Source organism: Sinohyriopsis cumingii, chromosome 8 (assembly GCF_028554795.1).
Source record: "Sinohyriopsis cumingii isolate HCF-2022 chromosome 8, ASM2855479v2, whole genome shotgun sequence".
NCBI lineage: Eukaryota > Metazoa > Mollusca > Bivalvia > Unionida > Unionidae > Sinohyriopsis > Sinohyriopsis cumingii.
The window spans coordinates 50,711,986-50,728,262 of NC_142968.1; the positions used below are offsets into that span (position 1 = coordinate 50,711,986).

A 16,277-nucleotide genomic window follows, 5' to 3' on the forward strand; every position below is an offset into this window, starting at 1 on the left:
TGTACTTATATGATGTGCAAACTTCATTATATGCTGTGCATTTGTACTTATATGTTGTGCAAACTTTATTATATGCTGTGCTTTTGTACTTATATGATGTGCAAACTTCATTATATGCTGTGCATTTGTACTTATATGATGTGCAAACTTCTTTATATGATGTGCAAACTTCATTATATGCTGTGCTTTTGTACTTATATGATGTACAAACTTCATTATATGCTGTGCTTTTGTACTTATATGATGTGCAAACTTCATTATATGATGTGTTTTTGTACTTATATGATGTGCAAACCTCATTATATGCTGTGCTTTTGTACTTATATGATGTGCACACTTCATTATATGCTGTGCTTTTGTACTTATATGATGTGCAAACTTCATTATATGCTGTGCTTTTGTACTTATATGATGTGCAAACTTCATTATATGATGTGCTTTTGTACTTATATGATGTGCAAACTTCATTATGTGCTGTGCATTTGTACTTATATTATGCGCAAACCTCATTATATGCTGTGCTTTTGTACTTATATGATGTGCAAACTTCATTATATGCTGTGCTTTTGTACTTATATGATGTGCAAACTTCATTATGTGCTGTGCATTTGTACTTATATTATGCGCAAACCTCATTATGTGCTGTGCATTTGTACTTATATGATGCGCAAACTACATTATATGCTGTGCTTTTGTACTTATATGATGTGCAAACTTCATTATATGATGTGCTTTTGTACTTACATGATGTGCAAACTTCATTATATGATGTGCTTTTGTACTTATATGATGTGCAAACTTCATTATATACTGTGCTTTTGTACTTAAATGATGTGCAAACTTCATTATATGCTGTGCTTTTGTACTTATATGATGTGCAAACTTCATTATATGCTGTGCTTTCTTCCTTATATGATGTGCAAACTTCTTGATATAAAACTTCATTATAATGAGATGACCGATAGCTGCCGCCAGAATACAAAATCAAAGTAACATGAATCTGTCATCAACTTGTTATTAGCAAGAGTGAATTTCATTCATGTCAAAATTAATTGCTTTTAGACTCCCAGCTAACTGTCCAGTTAGGATGCCCCTATTTCAGTTCCCTGTGTTTGAAAGCTAGCTTTAAATATGGGATTTCAATATTGTATTTTGCATAATAGATTGTAGGTGATTGTTTGTACCAAAATAAGAATAGCTGACTGTTATTGTGATGTGTTTGATTGACAGGCACTCCAAATACATTGTCTGAATAGTGTTGTGATTTTTTTTTTGTTTGACAAGAATACTTAGCTTTATCTTGACGACACGGAGTATGTAATATAATCAAGAATTCCAAGAGGAAGAAATGATAAGAATTTTATATTATTTGTATTCAGTATTTTGTAATATTCAGTGTATCACATACCTACACATACTAATATGAGCCTCAGTTTGATATATATATATATATATATATATATATATATATATATATATATATATATATATAATTGTAGAAATTACATAGCTTTATACCACAGTAAATTACATAGCTTTATACCACAGTAAAAAAAATGTGTTTATATTATCAGTTAAGTTTAAGTTCAATAACAGTTCAATAGCAATAATTTAAATAACAATGCTCTCTTCAAAATCAATTTTGACAATTTGTTTAATTTACATATCATCAATAGGAAAATAAATATCAAGTTCGTTAATTGGATGGGGAGGTAACATTTAATATCACCGTGGTATATTATGTTACACATTTGTATTAGGGACTATAGTTCATGAATCAGGCAGCCAGTCACATCATGGTTATTGGTTTGGACGTTTTTTGTGGATTTATCACAAGTTGTCAGCACACAATAGGCTATACATGGCGGCTAGTATGGCAATCGTTTTAGACCACTAGGTCTCTCGTGTTCCCTGGTTTCGATGTCCCAGCCTTAAGTACTGAATGTTTGTAAATTGTTACTGGTATAATCATTTAAAGTTTCTGTATTGTCAACATATAAATACAAGGAAAAACAAGATAGATTTTGCTGGAATTAGTAATAAAAAAAAAAAAAAAATGAAGAACTTAAATATCTTATTCATGTGATCAAGTAATGGACTGACACAGCCTATAACATTGATTCATTTCTGAAGATCAGTGAACAAGAGTCTTCATAGTATTAAGTACTCCAATGTCAAATCTCCCGAGCAACAGCCGCTATTTACATCGCACTTGAAAATGGGGCGACAAAGAGGGTTGGTAATGATATCGTCTTTAGTATTTAAGTAAACGATGTAAACACCTGTCATGTTTTCACACTTCAGGTATAAACAAATTTTCCTCTTGTATTAATGCTGTCTTTCACTCAATCACACTAACGCAACTAATCTATCTTTCGTGGTTTGCTATGATTTTAGCGTAGGTTATGGTGATCGCCTGAGCGTGCATATATTTATATATATATATATATATATATATATAAGCAAGTTTCTCGCGGCCTCCTCAGCTAAAAGTTGTACTTGTAGGCTAGCTTGGAATAATCATAACCAAACCGCCAACCCTGGGGGTGGGTAGGTGGTAGTGATCCGCTGCCCTGAGGTTGGAGCTACTGCAACATCTATTATTTCCCTGTTATAAAATTATCCTGTTGGACAGTTGCCAACTGTACACATGACACGTCTATTATATTCGCCCTGTTCTGTTGCAATGGCTGCCGGGAAAATGTACAGGTTTGTAGTTTTCGTTTATTATGTCATGATTTAAACATGTTTAGTACGCCCTTTTCAGTTGCAATGGCTGCCAGTAAATTGTACAGCTTTGTAGTTTTCGTTGATTACGTCATGATTTGAACATGTTAAGACGAAACACAGAAATTGGTCTGAAATGTTATTGGTAACGAGTACTACGTATTTGTGGCTAAATCGACAATATAAAATCAGCGACCTTCTTTCGGGTTTTTGTTCTCAATTTAACCTTGTTCTGTTTTTAACATACATTCAAGAGAGATGGTATCACTGTTCCGTTTCACCTTTATATTGTAAAACCATTATTAGAGCGTAATATATGTCATAACCGATAGTTGTTGAAAAATATCTTAATCTAAACTTTGACATTTGTACTTCAAACGTACTTACAACATTTAAACCTTTTACTTACTTATATATAATGTTACTATGCCATGTTGTGAAGTTTAAGGTTTAATTAATTTGCATGTATTGTACTGACGCTATAAACAGATGCAATCAAGGGAAGTAACTGACACAAGTTAATCAGTAATAGAAACTAATGGCGATTTGCTGAGTCTCTACTTCGTTCGAGACTACTGACATCACCTTTACCACCAAATAATAGCTATATATTTTCTGTGTTTATGTCATTTATTTGCATTCGGTTTTGCTTAGGTGACCTTCTTTGATCATTTGATTAATAAATGAATAGGTGATGTTTGTGACTGTGCCTAAAGGAACGAAACTATAATATAGTCTAATAATTTTTTTTATTTCTTTGCAAGTTTGTTTTGGTATAGAAAACTATGGACAAAACTCGTTTGTTAGATATTTGTGATGAAGTGTGTGTGAGAGGATAACAAAATTAAGGAGGAAAGTAAGAATTTGAACATAATGAATAACACTGAAAACGATTTGTTGATGCAGGCCACATAAGTGACAATTGTATTGAAAATAATAATATATTCATATGATCTAACATGCATAAGGTTATTTACAAAATTACTTTAACATAGTATGTGATAAACTACATAGTTTAAATTCAGACCTGAATGTAAATTTGTAACCATCAAACCAAAAAACAATCCATTTGGGAGCTGAGACCGCCTACTGCTGAAAAATTCATATGACGCTAAAACAAGTTACGTCAAATGATATAACCTGTCTACAATTATTTTATCAAATTTAACTACCACCTAGGGAGCTATAACCCAAGGCGGTTGGTGGGGTGGTGGTGGAAAATGTAAAATTTATGATCTCTAAATATACTACCCGTATCTCCAAGAATTCTTTGCAAGTGACGCTAAGGATGCTGACCCATATATTCATACTCCTTAACTATCTTCCATTGGCTAAACGAGTCATGTGACCTCATTCCTGGGTTCAGCTGGCCCCCCAATGGTCAATCTTGCTTTGTTTCAATTGCATAACACGACCCATTCACCTCTCATCACAAATATCCTTGCACTAGTGCAAATAGTTTTGTGATGAAGTGTGTGTGAGAGGATAACAAAATTAAGGAGGAAAGTAAGAATTTGAACATAATGAATAACACTGAAAACGATTTGTTGATGCAGGCCACATAAGTGACAATTGTATTGAAAATAATAATATATTCATATGATCTAACATGCATAAGGTTATTTACAAAATTACTTTAACATAGTATGTGATAAACTACATAGTTTAAATTCAGACCTGAATGTAAATTTGTAACCATCAAACCAAAAAACAATCCATTTGGGAGCTGAGACCGCCATAACACAGGAACCATGCAAGTCACCCACTTTGCATGGGGCCTGTGCAGCCCCAAAATGGACAGTGGCCCGCATCAACCGTGCCTTTCTCAGCCTGCTCCCCGACATTTGTGACTCCCACATGAGAATGATAGAAGTGCCAACTGTGAAGATTGCAACTAGTGAACAAATATCAATGCTGTTATATTCATGTTTAAGTTATATTGTTCTTGACTTCAGCTGAGGTTTCATCGTGTGTACTTTTCCTGTCATATTTATCAGCAGTGAACCCACTTGCTATTCTAATGTGATTATACAGAGTGTTTAGGTCTGTGAACGCACTAGACCTGAAATGGAAAGAAATGTTTGCGCAAGTATTTATGTGACATGAAAATAATGTGATATAACATATCTATATATAATGTTGGGATTAGTGGCGAACCTGATATTTACCCAGGTTATGATTATGATGGAAAATTTACTTGAAGATGGATTTTAAACAAAATGTAACTGAGAACACCTCATACCTCTTTGTGTGCAAACTTAACTGAAACCCCAAAAGAAATTAGAGGTTGGAGTGACGTTCAGAACATCTAATATATCGTTTGAAAGCATCCGATTTCCATCGCCCTAAATTCACGAATCTGACTATCGGACAAGCCCTGCGCAGCAGCAGTTGTTGCTGCTCCGATTCTAAAGCTATGACTCTTGAAGCATTTTGGATCAAATCTGCAGAACTGCAGAGCGAGTTTTAGCTGTGCATTGAATTCTGCCCGAGTTATAGGTGTGTTTGAAAGATACATGAATATTGGGCCTGGACCCATACCTCGCTTTTGGATGTATCGCTGGAGATTTGAGACCGGACACACTGCAGTATTATTGTTTTTTTTAATTTTTAAAGTGAACTTCTGACCCTGACTGTGTTTGAAGGTGTTAAATATCAGAGTGATGGAATGGTGATCAAGAGCCAACTGATCAATGTGCAACAGATTAGGGTTATGGAGGCTCAGGGACTGCACTGTGATCTCCCCAATTCTCAGGAAGGCATGGAATGCCAAGGAAAACATAGCTCGAAATAGGAGCTGTTTGTACCAAGAAGTTATAGTGCAAGTTGTAGCGTGGATAAGTTTTTCTAACATACACTTATCAATTGGCAATCTCACATCACAAGAAACTTTATTTCTGTGGCATGCTTGCAGCAGTTTCTGTATTAGAAAAGAGTTTGTAGGGTCTGTATAATTATTGATTTTGTGTACAAACCCAATGGCAGATACATATGAGGATATTGTTGTTGAGGCATAGTGCTTGTTCACCAGATAAGAGAAGAAAAGTGCCATATTAGCCTGAGAGACTGGGATTGAGGTTTCCAATGTATATTCTGCAGTGAAAGCTCGATATAAGTTCCAGCTGCATCGGTAGGCTGCTTTTGACATTCGTGTCAATGTACTATCCAGTAGCGTATCAAGTGTGTTTGTTAGTGAATCAAGTTGGGAAGTGCCGGTATTGACACTGGTTCTGGGTCTGCATGTGGAGCCAAGGTCCGGAATCTGTGCACCTGCAATCGAGAAAGAGCATCAGCCAGAACATTTTTCTTCCCCCCGATGTGACAGGTTTGAAATAGTATGTTGTATCTGAGGCATGCAAGGACCAGGTCTCTAACAAGGTACATAATGGAAGGGTTCTTTGAGGTTTGCTTATTTACAATATCAACCAATGCCTTGTTGTCAGTGTGAAAGTAAATGCAATTGTTTGCAAGTTGAGGAGCCCAAATTTTGATGGCTAGAACAATTGGATATAGCTCAAGGACTGTGATATCTAGCGCTTGCCATTCTTTATTCCATGTGCCATAGAACCATTTGCTGCCTAGTACACCGCCATAGCCAACTGTGCTTGATGCATCAGTGTGCAAATGAATGGCATCAGAGTGCAGCCAGCGATCAGGGAGGAATAAAGATTTACCATTGAATTCTCTTAGGAATGTGTACCACAGCTGCAGATCAGCCCGAACGTCCTTCGTAATGCGTATGAAGTGATGTGGTTTTGACACACCCACTGTCTGATCAATCAACCTTCTCAAGAAAGCTCTGCCTGGCAGGACAACTGCACATGCAAAATTGAGTGTACCAATTATGGATTGGAGATTAAGGAGCGTCATTTTTGTTTTTTGTAGGCAGAGTGTTATCAGACTGTAGCAGTTCTGGAGTTTATCTATGGGAAGTCTTACCTCCATCTTGATTGTATCCACTTCATAGCCCAAAAAGGTCAATGTTGTACTGGGAAGAAATGTTTTTTCCTCAGACATGGGAACCCCAATATCTGCACAAAGAATTAAGAATTGGTCTAATTTCTCCTTACAGGTGTTATAGTTTGATTCCAACAGAAGAAAGTCATCTAAAACATGTACCATGTGACCAATGCCCAATTTGTGTCCCGCCACCCACTGTAATGCAGTGCTTAAATATTCAAAGATTTTACAACTGGAGCTACAGCCCATGGGAAGGCACTTGTCATAATAATATAGGTCATTCCAAGAGAAGCCAAACATATGATACTGAGTCGGGCAAAGTGGAACAATTCTGAAGGCACTAGCTATGTCAGTTTTTGCCATAACACAACCTCTACCAAGTTTTTTAATGATTGCAATAGCATGTTCCACAGTTTGATATTGAACAACACTTTTTTCTGGGGATATACCATCATTTATAGAAAACCCTGGAGGATGTGATAAATGGTGAATCATGCGAAAAGTACCAGGTGTTTTCTTTGGAACCAAGCCAAGTGGTGATATCTGAAATAGCGAGAAAGGGTGGCTCTTGAAAGGCCCTGCAAACCTGCCAGCCTCAAGCTCTTTGTCTATTTTGTCTTGCACGATCTGTGGATTTTGTATGGCTGATTTCAGATTATGTGATTGAAATGGGGACAGAGAACCCTCGTGCCCCACTTTAAATCCAAATATAAACCCATGTATCAAAATTTGTATCATGGCAGTGTTGTACCCTTTCAACCAATGTTGTAACCTTTCAGCTTTAACAGGAGTAGGAAGCTTACTGTTTTCGCAGTTCCCCTTTTCCTTGCTGGCTGTGTTGAAGGGAGTTTGATGTAGGTCCTTGGGACTGAGTAGGTTTGTAGCTACCACGAAAGGGCTGCATGCTGTCAGTTCTAGCTTGTTTTGGGGCATATTTTGGCAATAATTTGAATGGGTGTTGAATGGGCAGTTTGCATTTGCTGAACGGATGGGCTTCCAAGCAATTGAAACAATTATGCTGGTATTTACAAGCTAGCCCTGCCAAACACTGCAGCCCCTTATGGTAGTTAAAGCAGGCCCCTTTTGGGGGATTTGATTTTGAGACTGCAGACGGTAATGTGGCAGTGCTGGTGGCAGTCCTGTCATCAATGCTGTCCAGAACAGATCGCATGTAAAGTTCAAGGTGGGTGGAACCCCACTTTGCCTCTCCCCTCTCTATCATGCGACGAAACTGCTCATCATAGTATCTCCAATGAGCCCTGCGCTCAGACAACTTCATGACGATTTCCATGTGGTGAGATAACACTGTGCTCAACCTAGGGGATTTCATGCATATTACTGTAGCAAATCTGTTCCATGCTGTCAACCACTGATTGATCGAGAGTGGGGACTTCCTGGCCATGGGGACTAGGTTAAATTCAGATGTGTTTGAAGTGATATTGCACTGTAATCTATATGTATTGTCCATGGATGTCGAAAGGAGATTTTGAAAATCTATGTATGTCCCAGCCCAAATCTGCCGCTTAATTTTATCAGTTATAGAGGCAGTTATATCAATTGATGTGCTTACAAAGTTGGACTGACTGTGTGTATCTAATATGTTAATAGGTGCTAATAAATCACTCAGAGTACCTATACCTGTATGACAGACTCCAGTTAAGGCTGAGGTAGCCTGTGCAATGCTTCCCCCAACGGATGTTTCAACATTTCTTTCTGTTTGGGCTCTTGAGGAGGCAGATGGCCCTTGCTCTGTTTCCTGCGACAACATGGCAGGTTGTTGTGGACTAGTGGTCCCATGCAGTATCTCCAAGATGTGGTCCAGCTTTCTGTCCACTTGCACAGTGATCACAGGTGTAATCTGCTGTACTACCTGCTGTGCTATCCGGTCAATGGTAGCTTGGTCTACTGTATCTGCATGTGTTGCTTCCGTTCCATGCTGCTGTTTTTGGCGATCAACTGCTCTAATCCGTGAACCAGATGACTGAACCCTCTTTACAGCCTGTTCAACCCCTGCTGATGCTTTGCGCTTGGGTGGCATGATCTGGTTAGGTTAGAAAAATGAATGTATTAAACATAATAGTAAATAGTAAGAAAGAAGTAAAATGGACTACCACGCATGGTCCTATGCACAAGGCATGTTATTATTTAATGAAAATTGCACAAACATATTATCATTGGCAAACCAATGCATGTAAGGTTACCTGATATAATTTCTTCATTGATAGACACAAATATACATACATATATATACATATATATATATAAACCCTTTGTCCTTAGCAAAATGGCTTATGTATAGAAGGTGGCGGTCTGGTATGCAACCAGACCTGTTATCAGGCCAACCGGCTGATGCAAAAGTGCAAAAGAAAAAGAGGACAGGTACGGGACCTGGCCTGTTATCTCCCAAAGTGAGCAGATAACAAAAGATATTGAAACATGTTCCAGGAAGCCACTCAAAAAGGACCCCTTGTGAAATAATTAATACTTACGAACAAGGATTTGGTATATAATCATTTAACGGGGGGGGGGGCACCAAATATATTAAGGGGAACCCCTATTATGTAGAACTGAGTGGCTTGCCAGGAACAAGTCCCAAAAGGATCAGGTACGGGACCTGACCCAGTGCCTCCACAATGGCAGACACTAAGGTTGTTTACGAAAAACAAAGGAACAGGTACGGGACCTGCCCTGATATCTCCCTTTGTGGGCAGATACAAATAAAATTGAAAGCAAAATTAGTACAAGAGCTAACCTAGCCTAGTTATCGTTGAATGATTGTGCGTTATTTTATAACATGCACTGAGAAGAGCTCCCCGAAGTGACTTATAAAGGTGCCACTGTCCTTTAGGGGACAAATGAATGCCATCTGAGCGAAACTTCTCCCTCACATGAGGCCTATCGAAGGCAAATTTGCTATTATGGTCCCAAAATGTTAAATAAGGATAAGCAGACACTTCAGATCGCACAATATCATTGACCTCCTTTGCTAAGTGACAGTACATCTCCTTATAGTTTTTATCGGCTGCTTCATTGTTATGGTTTAGTATTCCCGCGACCCCAACTTGGTGTAACGTTGCCGGGAATCTAGGCATAAGCTGACACAGAACGATCTGTTTAACCTTATATTTCTTATGTAAAAGCGTAGCCAATGCGACCATCTTATGTGCAATTACCTCTGGCGATGTCTCTGCGTTTACATCGTTGTCCCCAATCAGAAGAATTACAATATCGGGGTTTCTTAAGCGGACTTCATTCATGTCAAGGCGCAAACACTTATCGATTGTGCGCCCCCCGATACCCTTCATGTTTACATTACCAGCTTCCGTTACATTAACACACGGACTTAGTCTAAGATCCGTCCCGGACCTCAAATACCGATCTAACCATTTACAAAGTGAATGGCCCATAATGATTGCTTTTGTCATTGTCTTTCCAAAATTTAAACGATGGCTATGTACATAAAGAAAATTCTACTAACCTTCTTCTTTCCAAAGTGCGAGCAAGAAAATGATCCTCAGAATTATGAGAAATAATTGTGCAATAAAACAAGAACAATTAAAAGGATCGAAAGGAAAAGAAAGAAAAATGTAAAATTTATGATCTCTAAATATACTACCCGTATCTCCAAGAATTCTTTGCAAGTGACGCTAAGGATGCTGACCCATATATTCATACTCCTTAACTATCTTCCATTGGCTAAACGAGTCATGTGACCTCATTCCTGGGTTCAGCTGGCCCCCCAATGGTCAATCTTGCTTTGTTTCAATTGCATAACACGACCCATTCACCTCTCATCACAAATATCCTTGCACTAGTGCAAATAGTTTTAAGTGACTTTATTTATTTGAGTTAATAATTTAAGAATTGAATTTTGTAAAACTATATGATTGTGTGTATCTCAGTTAGTTCAAGTTCAACACCCTTAGTACAAAGAATGATTCTTGTGACTTTCATTTCACACTTTACTGGCTTAGGTTCAGAGTTTGCGCTTAACTCAAGATTAACTAAAATTTATTTTTCACCCTGCATATATTCTGCTATCCCTGAAATCAAAGAAGATGGCGAACTAATGCACTTTGAGGAGAGCTACATCCCCATCACAAAAGTAGACCCCTATAACCTATATATTATGATTTGCTGACTTTGGTAAAATTGTTGCCTTGAGATTATTGCTCATGTTATGTTCATAATAGAACCACTGAACCAGAAAAATGTATTTATTTATGTCAATACCATACCATTTGTTGCTGTAAGCGACATCTCACATTTTACTTCCTTAGGTTTAGCTTTTGCGTTTAACACGTAAGAATGTAGATATGTTGTTATATCTGGATTCATGAAACTTGGTGAGTGAATGCATCTTGATGACTACTGCTGCCCCATTTCAGAAGTAGGGCATTGTGATTTCTATTTCATGCTTCACCGACATTGGTAAATTTCTTGTTATAAGTTTATTGCTCAAGATTGATTTGTGATGGAATCATCAAACTGGATGATTGTATGCATCTCTGTTAGTACCACACCTCTGACACAAACTAATATCACCGTGCCCTACAGCTCATATTTTAATGGCTTAGGTTAAGTTGTTCGCTTAGCCCATGACAGAATATGTATTTGTAGCGCTCTGTGTACAGCTGTTAAATCAAGATTCATTAAATTAGATGGGGTGATATATCTTGAACAGTGTTACACACTCATCACAAAAGTAAGTCAACGTGACCCCTATTTCGTGCTTCTCTGCCATGCTTTCAGTCTCACCGTTTATGCCAGAATCATCGAACTAGGTGAATGAACCGGACCTTACAACTAAAGAAGGCCATTGTAGCTTATATGTAAGATTGGACTGGCTTCTGTTAAAATTTTGCATTTAGCTCATGTCCACATTTGTGTTGCGTCTACTGTATAATACAGCTATACATGGAATAATGAAACTTGTCGAGATGATGTACTATAATTGGTACTACACGCTAACCTTAAAAATAGGTCACTGTGTCCCATGTTACACATTGTACTGACTTTAGTTCATTTTTTGACGTTTTTACCGTTAGCGTAATCGTTAAACGATGTGACATTATACATTTGTCTTAGAACCAACTACATACATTAAAGGGCACTGTGACCTATACTTGACTGACTTGGGTTAATTTGCAGTTTTCAGCTCATGGCCACATATGTCTTTGGCAATGCTTTGTGCAGGTTATCCTATATAAAAAAATCGTGAAAATTGGGGTGCAACTTTTGGTTGTAGGAAAGTAGTGAAAGGGGGCACTTTACGGACAATGGGAATTAGCATTACAGGGACCCCTGGGTCAGATTACGGACAATGGAAATTTAACATGGCGAAAAATCGTGGGTCAGATTACGGACAAGGGGAATTAACATGGCAAAATATCGTGGGTTACTTTACGGACAAAGGGAATTTAACATGGGGAATAGAGTTTGGGCTTGTTTAGGGACAAGGGGAATTTAACATGGGATTTTTGTTTTTTAAATTTTAAAAAAAATTTTTTAAAAAAAGGGGTAGGCAATTCAAAGGCTATCTCTTTTCGAGAAATATGGCTGGCCCTGAAAAGGGCCTTTGGGTTTTCTTCTAATTTCTTCTTTTCCTCCACCAACTTCTTATTTTATCTCCAACACTCTTTCTCTTCTTTTTTTTCTCCTTCTCTTCTTTCTTCTCTTCCTCCTCTTCTTCTTTCTTCCTCTTCTCATTTTCTTCTTCTTTTTCAATTTTTTCATTCCAATTGCGTATTCTTATTCTTTCCTCTTCATCCTCCTTCTCCTCCTTGATCTCTTTCATGACACCACTAATCTTGTCCTTTGCTTTCCTTAAGTTATTAATTTCCATCTTCACACGATGGGGACTATAGGAATAATGGTCTTCAACCAGTCTTAATAGCATCTGTTCCATTATTCCTAAGTTGTCTAAAACGTCTTGCAAGGTTTGTAATTTGTCCATTTGGTTTGACGCCATCTTCTTTGTATTCTTTGCAGAATGGTTTGAACAACTAATACTGTGGGTTCTTATACGAAAAGCGCGAACGTGAAGGAAAACATCCCCCTAAAACATAAAATGGATCTTACCTAGATGATGACCAAACATCGCGCGGACGTGAAGGAAAACATCCCCCCTACTTTCTCATTTCATATAATATAACCCTAACTATACTCTCCACATTTGCTAAAAAACCCATAATCTACTATTCACACAAACATACCTGAGCTCTTACAAACACACAAACACACAAACACATACACTTCCACTATTAATAAAGAGTTAGTGTTTATTTTCACACTACTCTACCTACACACATTGGCAAATTAATAGTTATTTCTTTTCTAGAGTATTGGGTAGCCCTGAAAAGGGCTGTTTTTTTAAACTCCAGATGCACCTATCTAATGGTTGCACCTTCCTGGCCTGGCGCCGCACACGCATCTTCTTCCCCAGTCTTCTTTCACCTTTCTTCTGGGGAGCGCAGAGGGAGGATGATTCGCTTCAGCACCCCAATCCTCTGTTTCAGGAATATTAAACGACATCATCTCTTCTCTTTTCTTTTCCTCCTCTTCTTCCTTCTTTATTCTTGCTTCTTCTACGATAGCCTCCGCTGATAGTTCGTTTACTATGCGCCTGGCATATTCCAGGTGCATCTGGAGTTCTAACAGTTTCACTATTCTGCTAGTCATTCTTCTGGCTGTGTTGATCAATCAACAAGGGTAGCTGGACTGCCGAACGAGTTTCAATTTATACTGAAAGCGCGTACGTAAAGGAAAACATCCCCCTAAAAACATAAAATTCATCTTACCTAGATCATGACCAAAAAAACAACAACAACGCGCGGACCTAAAAGAAACACTCGCTCACTTTTTTATGCTACCCATCACTTCAATGGACTATCCACATACTCAAAGCAATCCAATCTAACCCCAAATATACACCTCAAGCAGCCCAAAAAAAACAAACATCATTTTAATCTACTATCCACACCAACCTACTTTATCACTTACAAACACAATCACACAAACACATACCCTCACATTTTTTAAGAAAGAGTTAGTGTTTATTTTCACACTACTCTACCTACACAAATTGGCAAATTAATAGTTATTTCTTTTCTAGAGTATTGGGTAGCCCTGAAAAGGGCTGTTTTTTGTTTTGCTATGGCATTCTTTTTTTAGTTTCTAAGAATGCGATGTCCTCTGAGGATAGACTTTCTGGCAATAGGTCTGCTTCTTCGGAAAGAGAAGAAGAATTCTTTGGTGTCGATACGACAATCGACAAAGCCTCTGTCAGCTTCAGGTTGTTGCTGCTGCTGCTGTTGTTGTTGTTGCTGCTGTTGCTGCTGTCTCTGAAGTCTGTACTTCTCTGTCCATTCTTCTTTCTCCTTGTTCATTTCTTCTCTGAAGAGCTCTTCTATCAGGTCTTCAGTGATTTTTAACATTCTCACATTCTCTATTTCTTCTGGCTTCGGTATCAGACTGTGTCTGACCCTATGCAAATTCACGTAGGCTTCGTTGAGCTTAGCTAGTTTGGAGCACATCTTCTTAGGAGGATGAGTCGACAATGGATGGCTAGACTGGGAACAACCCGGTTCTTAAAGTTAAAGCGCGGACGTGAAGGAAAACATCCCCCACACGGTTTTCGAGCCGCAACGTTCATGAGAGGGATAGTAAGAAATGAAAGAGCATCAATCCAACATTCTTATAGCTAAACAAAAGACAAAGGCATTTTTTTCTAAACACAACATTTTTTATTCAAAAATCACTTAACACTAAACAACAACATTTTTAACAATAATCCAACACTATAACATCAAACAATTTTTTTTAAATCACAAACATTTTTTTCTTCAAATACAATCTACTTTAAACAAGGCTGACAACGTTGTGAATGAAATTGTGATTTCCACTGTTGGAAATCATTAGGCCATTGATGGACACTACGTTTCCTAGCTTGAGACAAAAGATAAGCATAATGGTCACAGAACCATCGATCTACTTTCACATCGTTTCTAGCAGAAGAACGAGGATCGAAATGAGTCACTAAATGTACTAAGGAATAGCCCAGGCTGCGATGATGCAGAAAATACACACAATATTGTCCACACACTAAGGAATCTGTGCCTTGTAATTTCACATTATTGAATCGGGTGGTCTGAGCATTTCTTCTCATAAAGTCGATGATATCGTCTTCCAAAGGGGGCAATCCGTACGAATCAAAATATTCCACACATCCTTCTTGAGGAAAGTAGACGGCTACCCAGTGGGTTCCTGGGAGATGACTGTCGTCCGTGTTGATCACGTAAGCTTGATGGTCTTTAGGTTTGCGATGAGGGAGTTCATCTTTAGCACAGACGACGGGATTCCAAGAAGACGTATACGAACTGTGGTTCAAAAGGTAATAAAGTTCCCAGGTATCCATTGTTTTGTGTTTTTTCTTCACAGGTAATAATAAGTTGTCAATTCGATCCTGACTTTTTGCTTGAAAATGTCTGACGAATAAACGGTTATTCGTTCTGTTTCCTCACTCTGATTCAGGAGAGCTTCGATACGATGGATCTCTTGAGTGGTTAATGGTGGACAAGAATGTTCACGCAAGTCTTTATACCACTGGTGCAACACGTCTTTGTTCGAGATGAGACTCCAAGCTTCGTCCAGATACTCGTCCAATTTTTCTTCTTGACTTAACATCAGGCATTTATCGTGTTGAATTTGACTGGCATGATCGTTTTGACATCCATAGCAATTTTTCTTGATCAATTCCGTCATTTTGTCGACCAAGTGTTTGGCAAAACAGGAGACTAAATGGGCTTCTTGATCTGGCCATCTTGACTTCATCGTGACAACTTCTTCGTCTTTGTCTTGGGATTCTTCTTTTTCCATGGTCTCCTCACATTCCATCTTTAAAGTTTCTCCACTAGGCAAAGAGGGATAACAGTCTTCCATGGCTTTCTAATAATCTAGAATGACTTCTCTCAAACTGTTGATTTCTATGGTATTATCGAATTCTGCATACAGGATGACGTTCACTGTCGTTGGTAGTTTATTTGCAAACTGAAGTTCCACACGAATCTGGCCAGATTTTATAGGGTGGAAATGTCCCTCGTCGCTGCCTTGGTCTGGAGTGAAATCGAAAGCCCACAAAGCATAGCCTCCTGCGTAATCCTCGTACGTAATGCCGTGACTGGTGTTGGTTCCTAATTGGCCGGTGGCTTCGTACAGGGACAAGTACGATCTCAAGTAATTCATCTTCTTGTCACTAAAGTCAGGTTCGAAAGGTCGGGTACACAAGGTCTTGCCATCGCGACTGACTTCGATTTTCTTCACGTTGAAGTGTTGAAAGTTGAAAGGATTTTCTTTGAAGGCTCCGTTGAAGGCTGAATTCGAGACCATACCAAGGATTAAACGCTTGGGTAGCTGTCCTTGGAACAGATGATCTTCGGTTATGGATTGCAGGTTAGCGGGAATGGTGAACGTTTTCACTTCCACACGTCGTATGGGATACTTGGCGGTCGTTCTGCTCAACGTCTGACTGATGTCGTTACCCACTTTAGGTAACACTTCCACGCGTCGTACGTAGAGTTTGGCCTCTAAAA

At 38.3% G+C, this 16,277-nt stretch overlaps 2 protein-coding genes across 6 annotated transcripts in view; one reads left to right on the forward strand and one right to left on the reverse strand.

The window, feature by feature from the left end:
* Positions 1-2,592: 2,592 nt before the first annotated feature.
* The window catches only part of LOC149793495 (uncharacterized), an 88,524-nt gene continuing 74,839 nt past the window's right edge, over positions 2,593-16,277 (forward strand). The window contains exon 1 of the mRNA XM_089966393.1: positions 2,593-2,709. Within this exon, the coding sequence (XP_089822519.1) occupies positions 2,651-2,709 (59 nt within the window). The 5' untranslated portion in view covers positions 2,593-2,650. The remainder of the gene's footprint in view (positions 2,710-16,277) is intronic.
* Positions 3,621-10,509, reverse strand: LOC149793496 (uncharacterized). Of its 5 annotated transcripts, XM_089967478.1 has the most exons (4): positions 9,861-10,509; positions 8,326-8,728; positions 6,667-6,758; positions 3,621-4,789 (listed from the first exon to the last, which is right to left on the reverse strand). In XM_089967478.1, exons 1-4 carry the CDS (start codon positions 10,110-10,112, stop codon positions 4,784-4,786), a joined length of 753 nt encoding a protein of 250 aa, XP_089823604.1. In that variant the 5' UTR covers positions 10,113-10,509; the 3' UTR covers positions 3,621-4,783. The 5 variants fall into 5 exon arrangements, with proteins under 5 accessions (XP_089823604.1, XP_089823605.1, XP_089823601.1 ...); XM_089967479.1 differs by lacking the exon at positions 6,667-6,758; XM_089967475.1 differs by lacking the exon at positions 6,667-6,758 and having other exon boundaries at positions 3,621-5,997.

Excerpts from the sequence above, each read along its gene's own strand:
- LOC149793496 (XM_089967475.1), bottom strand. The coding sequence starts at position 10,112 with ATGACAAAAGCAATCATTATGGGCCATTCACTTTGTAAATGGTTAGAT. Across the intron at positions 8,729-9,860 it reads ACGCAGAGACATCGCCAGAG|ATCATGCCACCCAAGCGCAA; the intron begins GTAATTGCACAT and ends TAACCTAACCAG. Across the intron at positions 5,998-8,325 it reads AACTGGAGTCTGTCATACAG|GTGCACAGATTCCGGACCTT; the intron begins GTATAGGTACTC and ends TCTCGATTGCAG.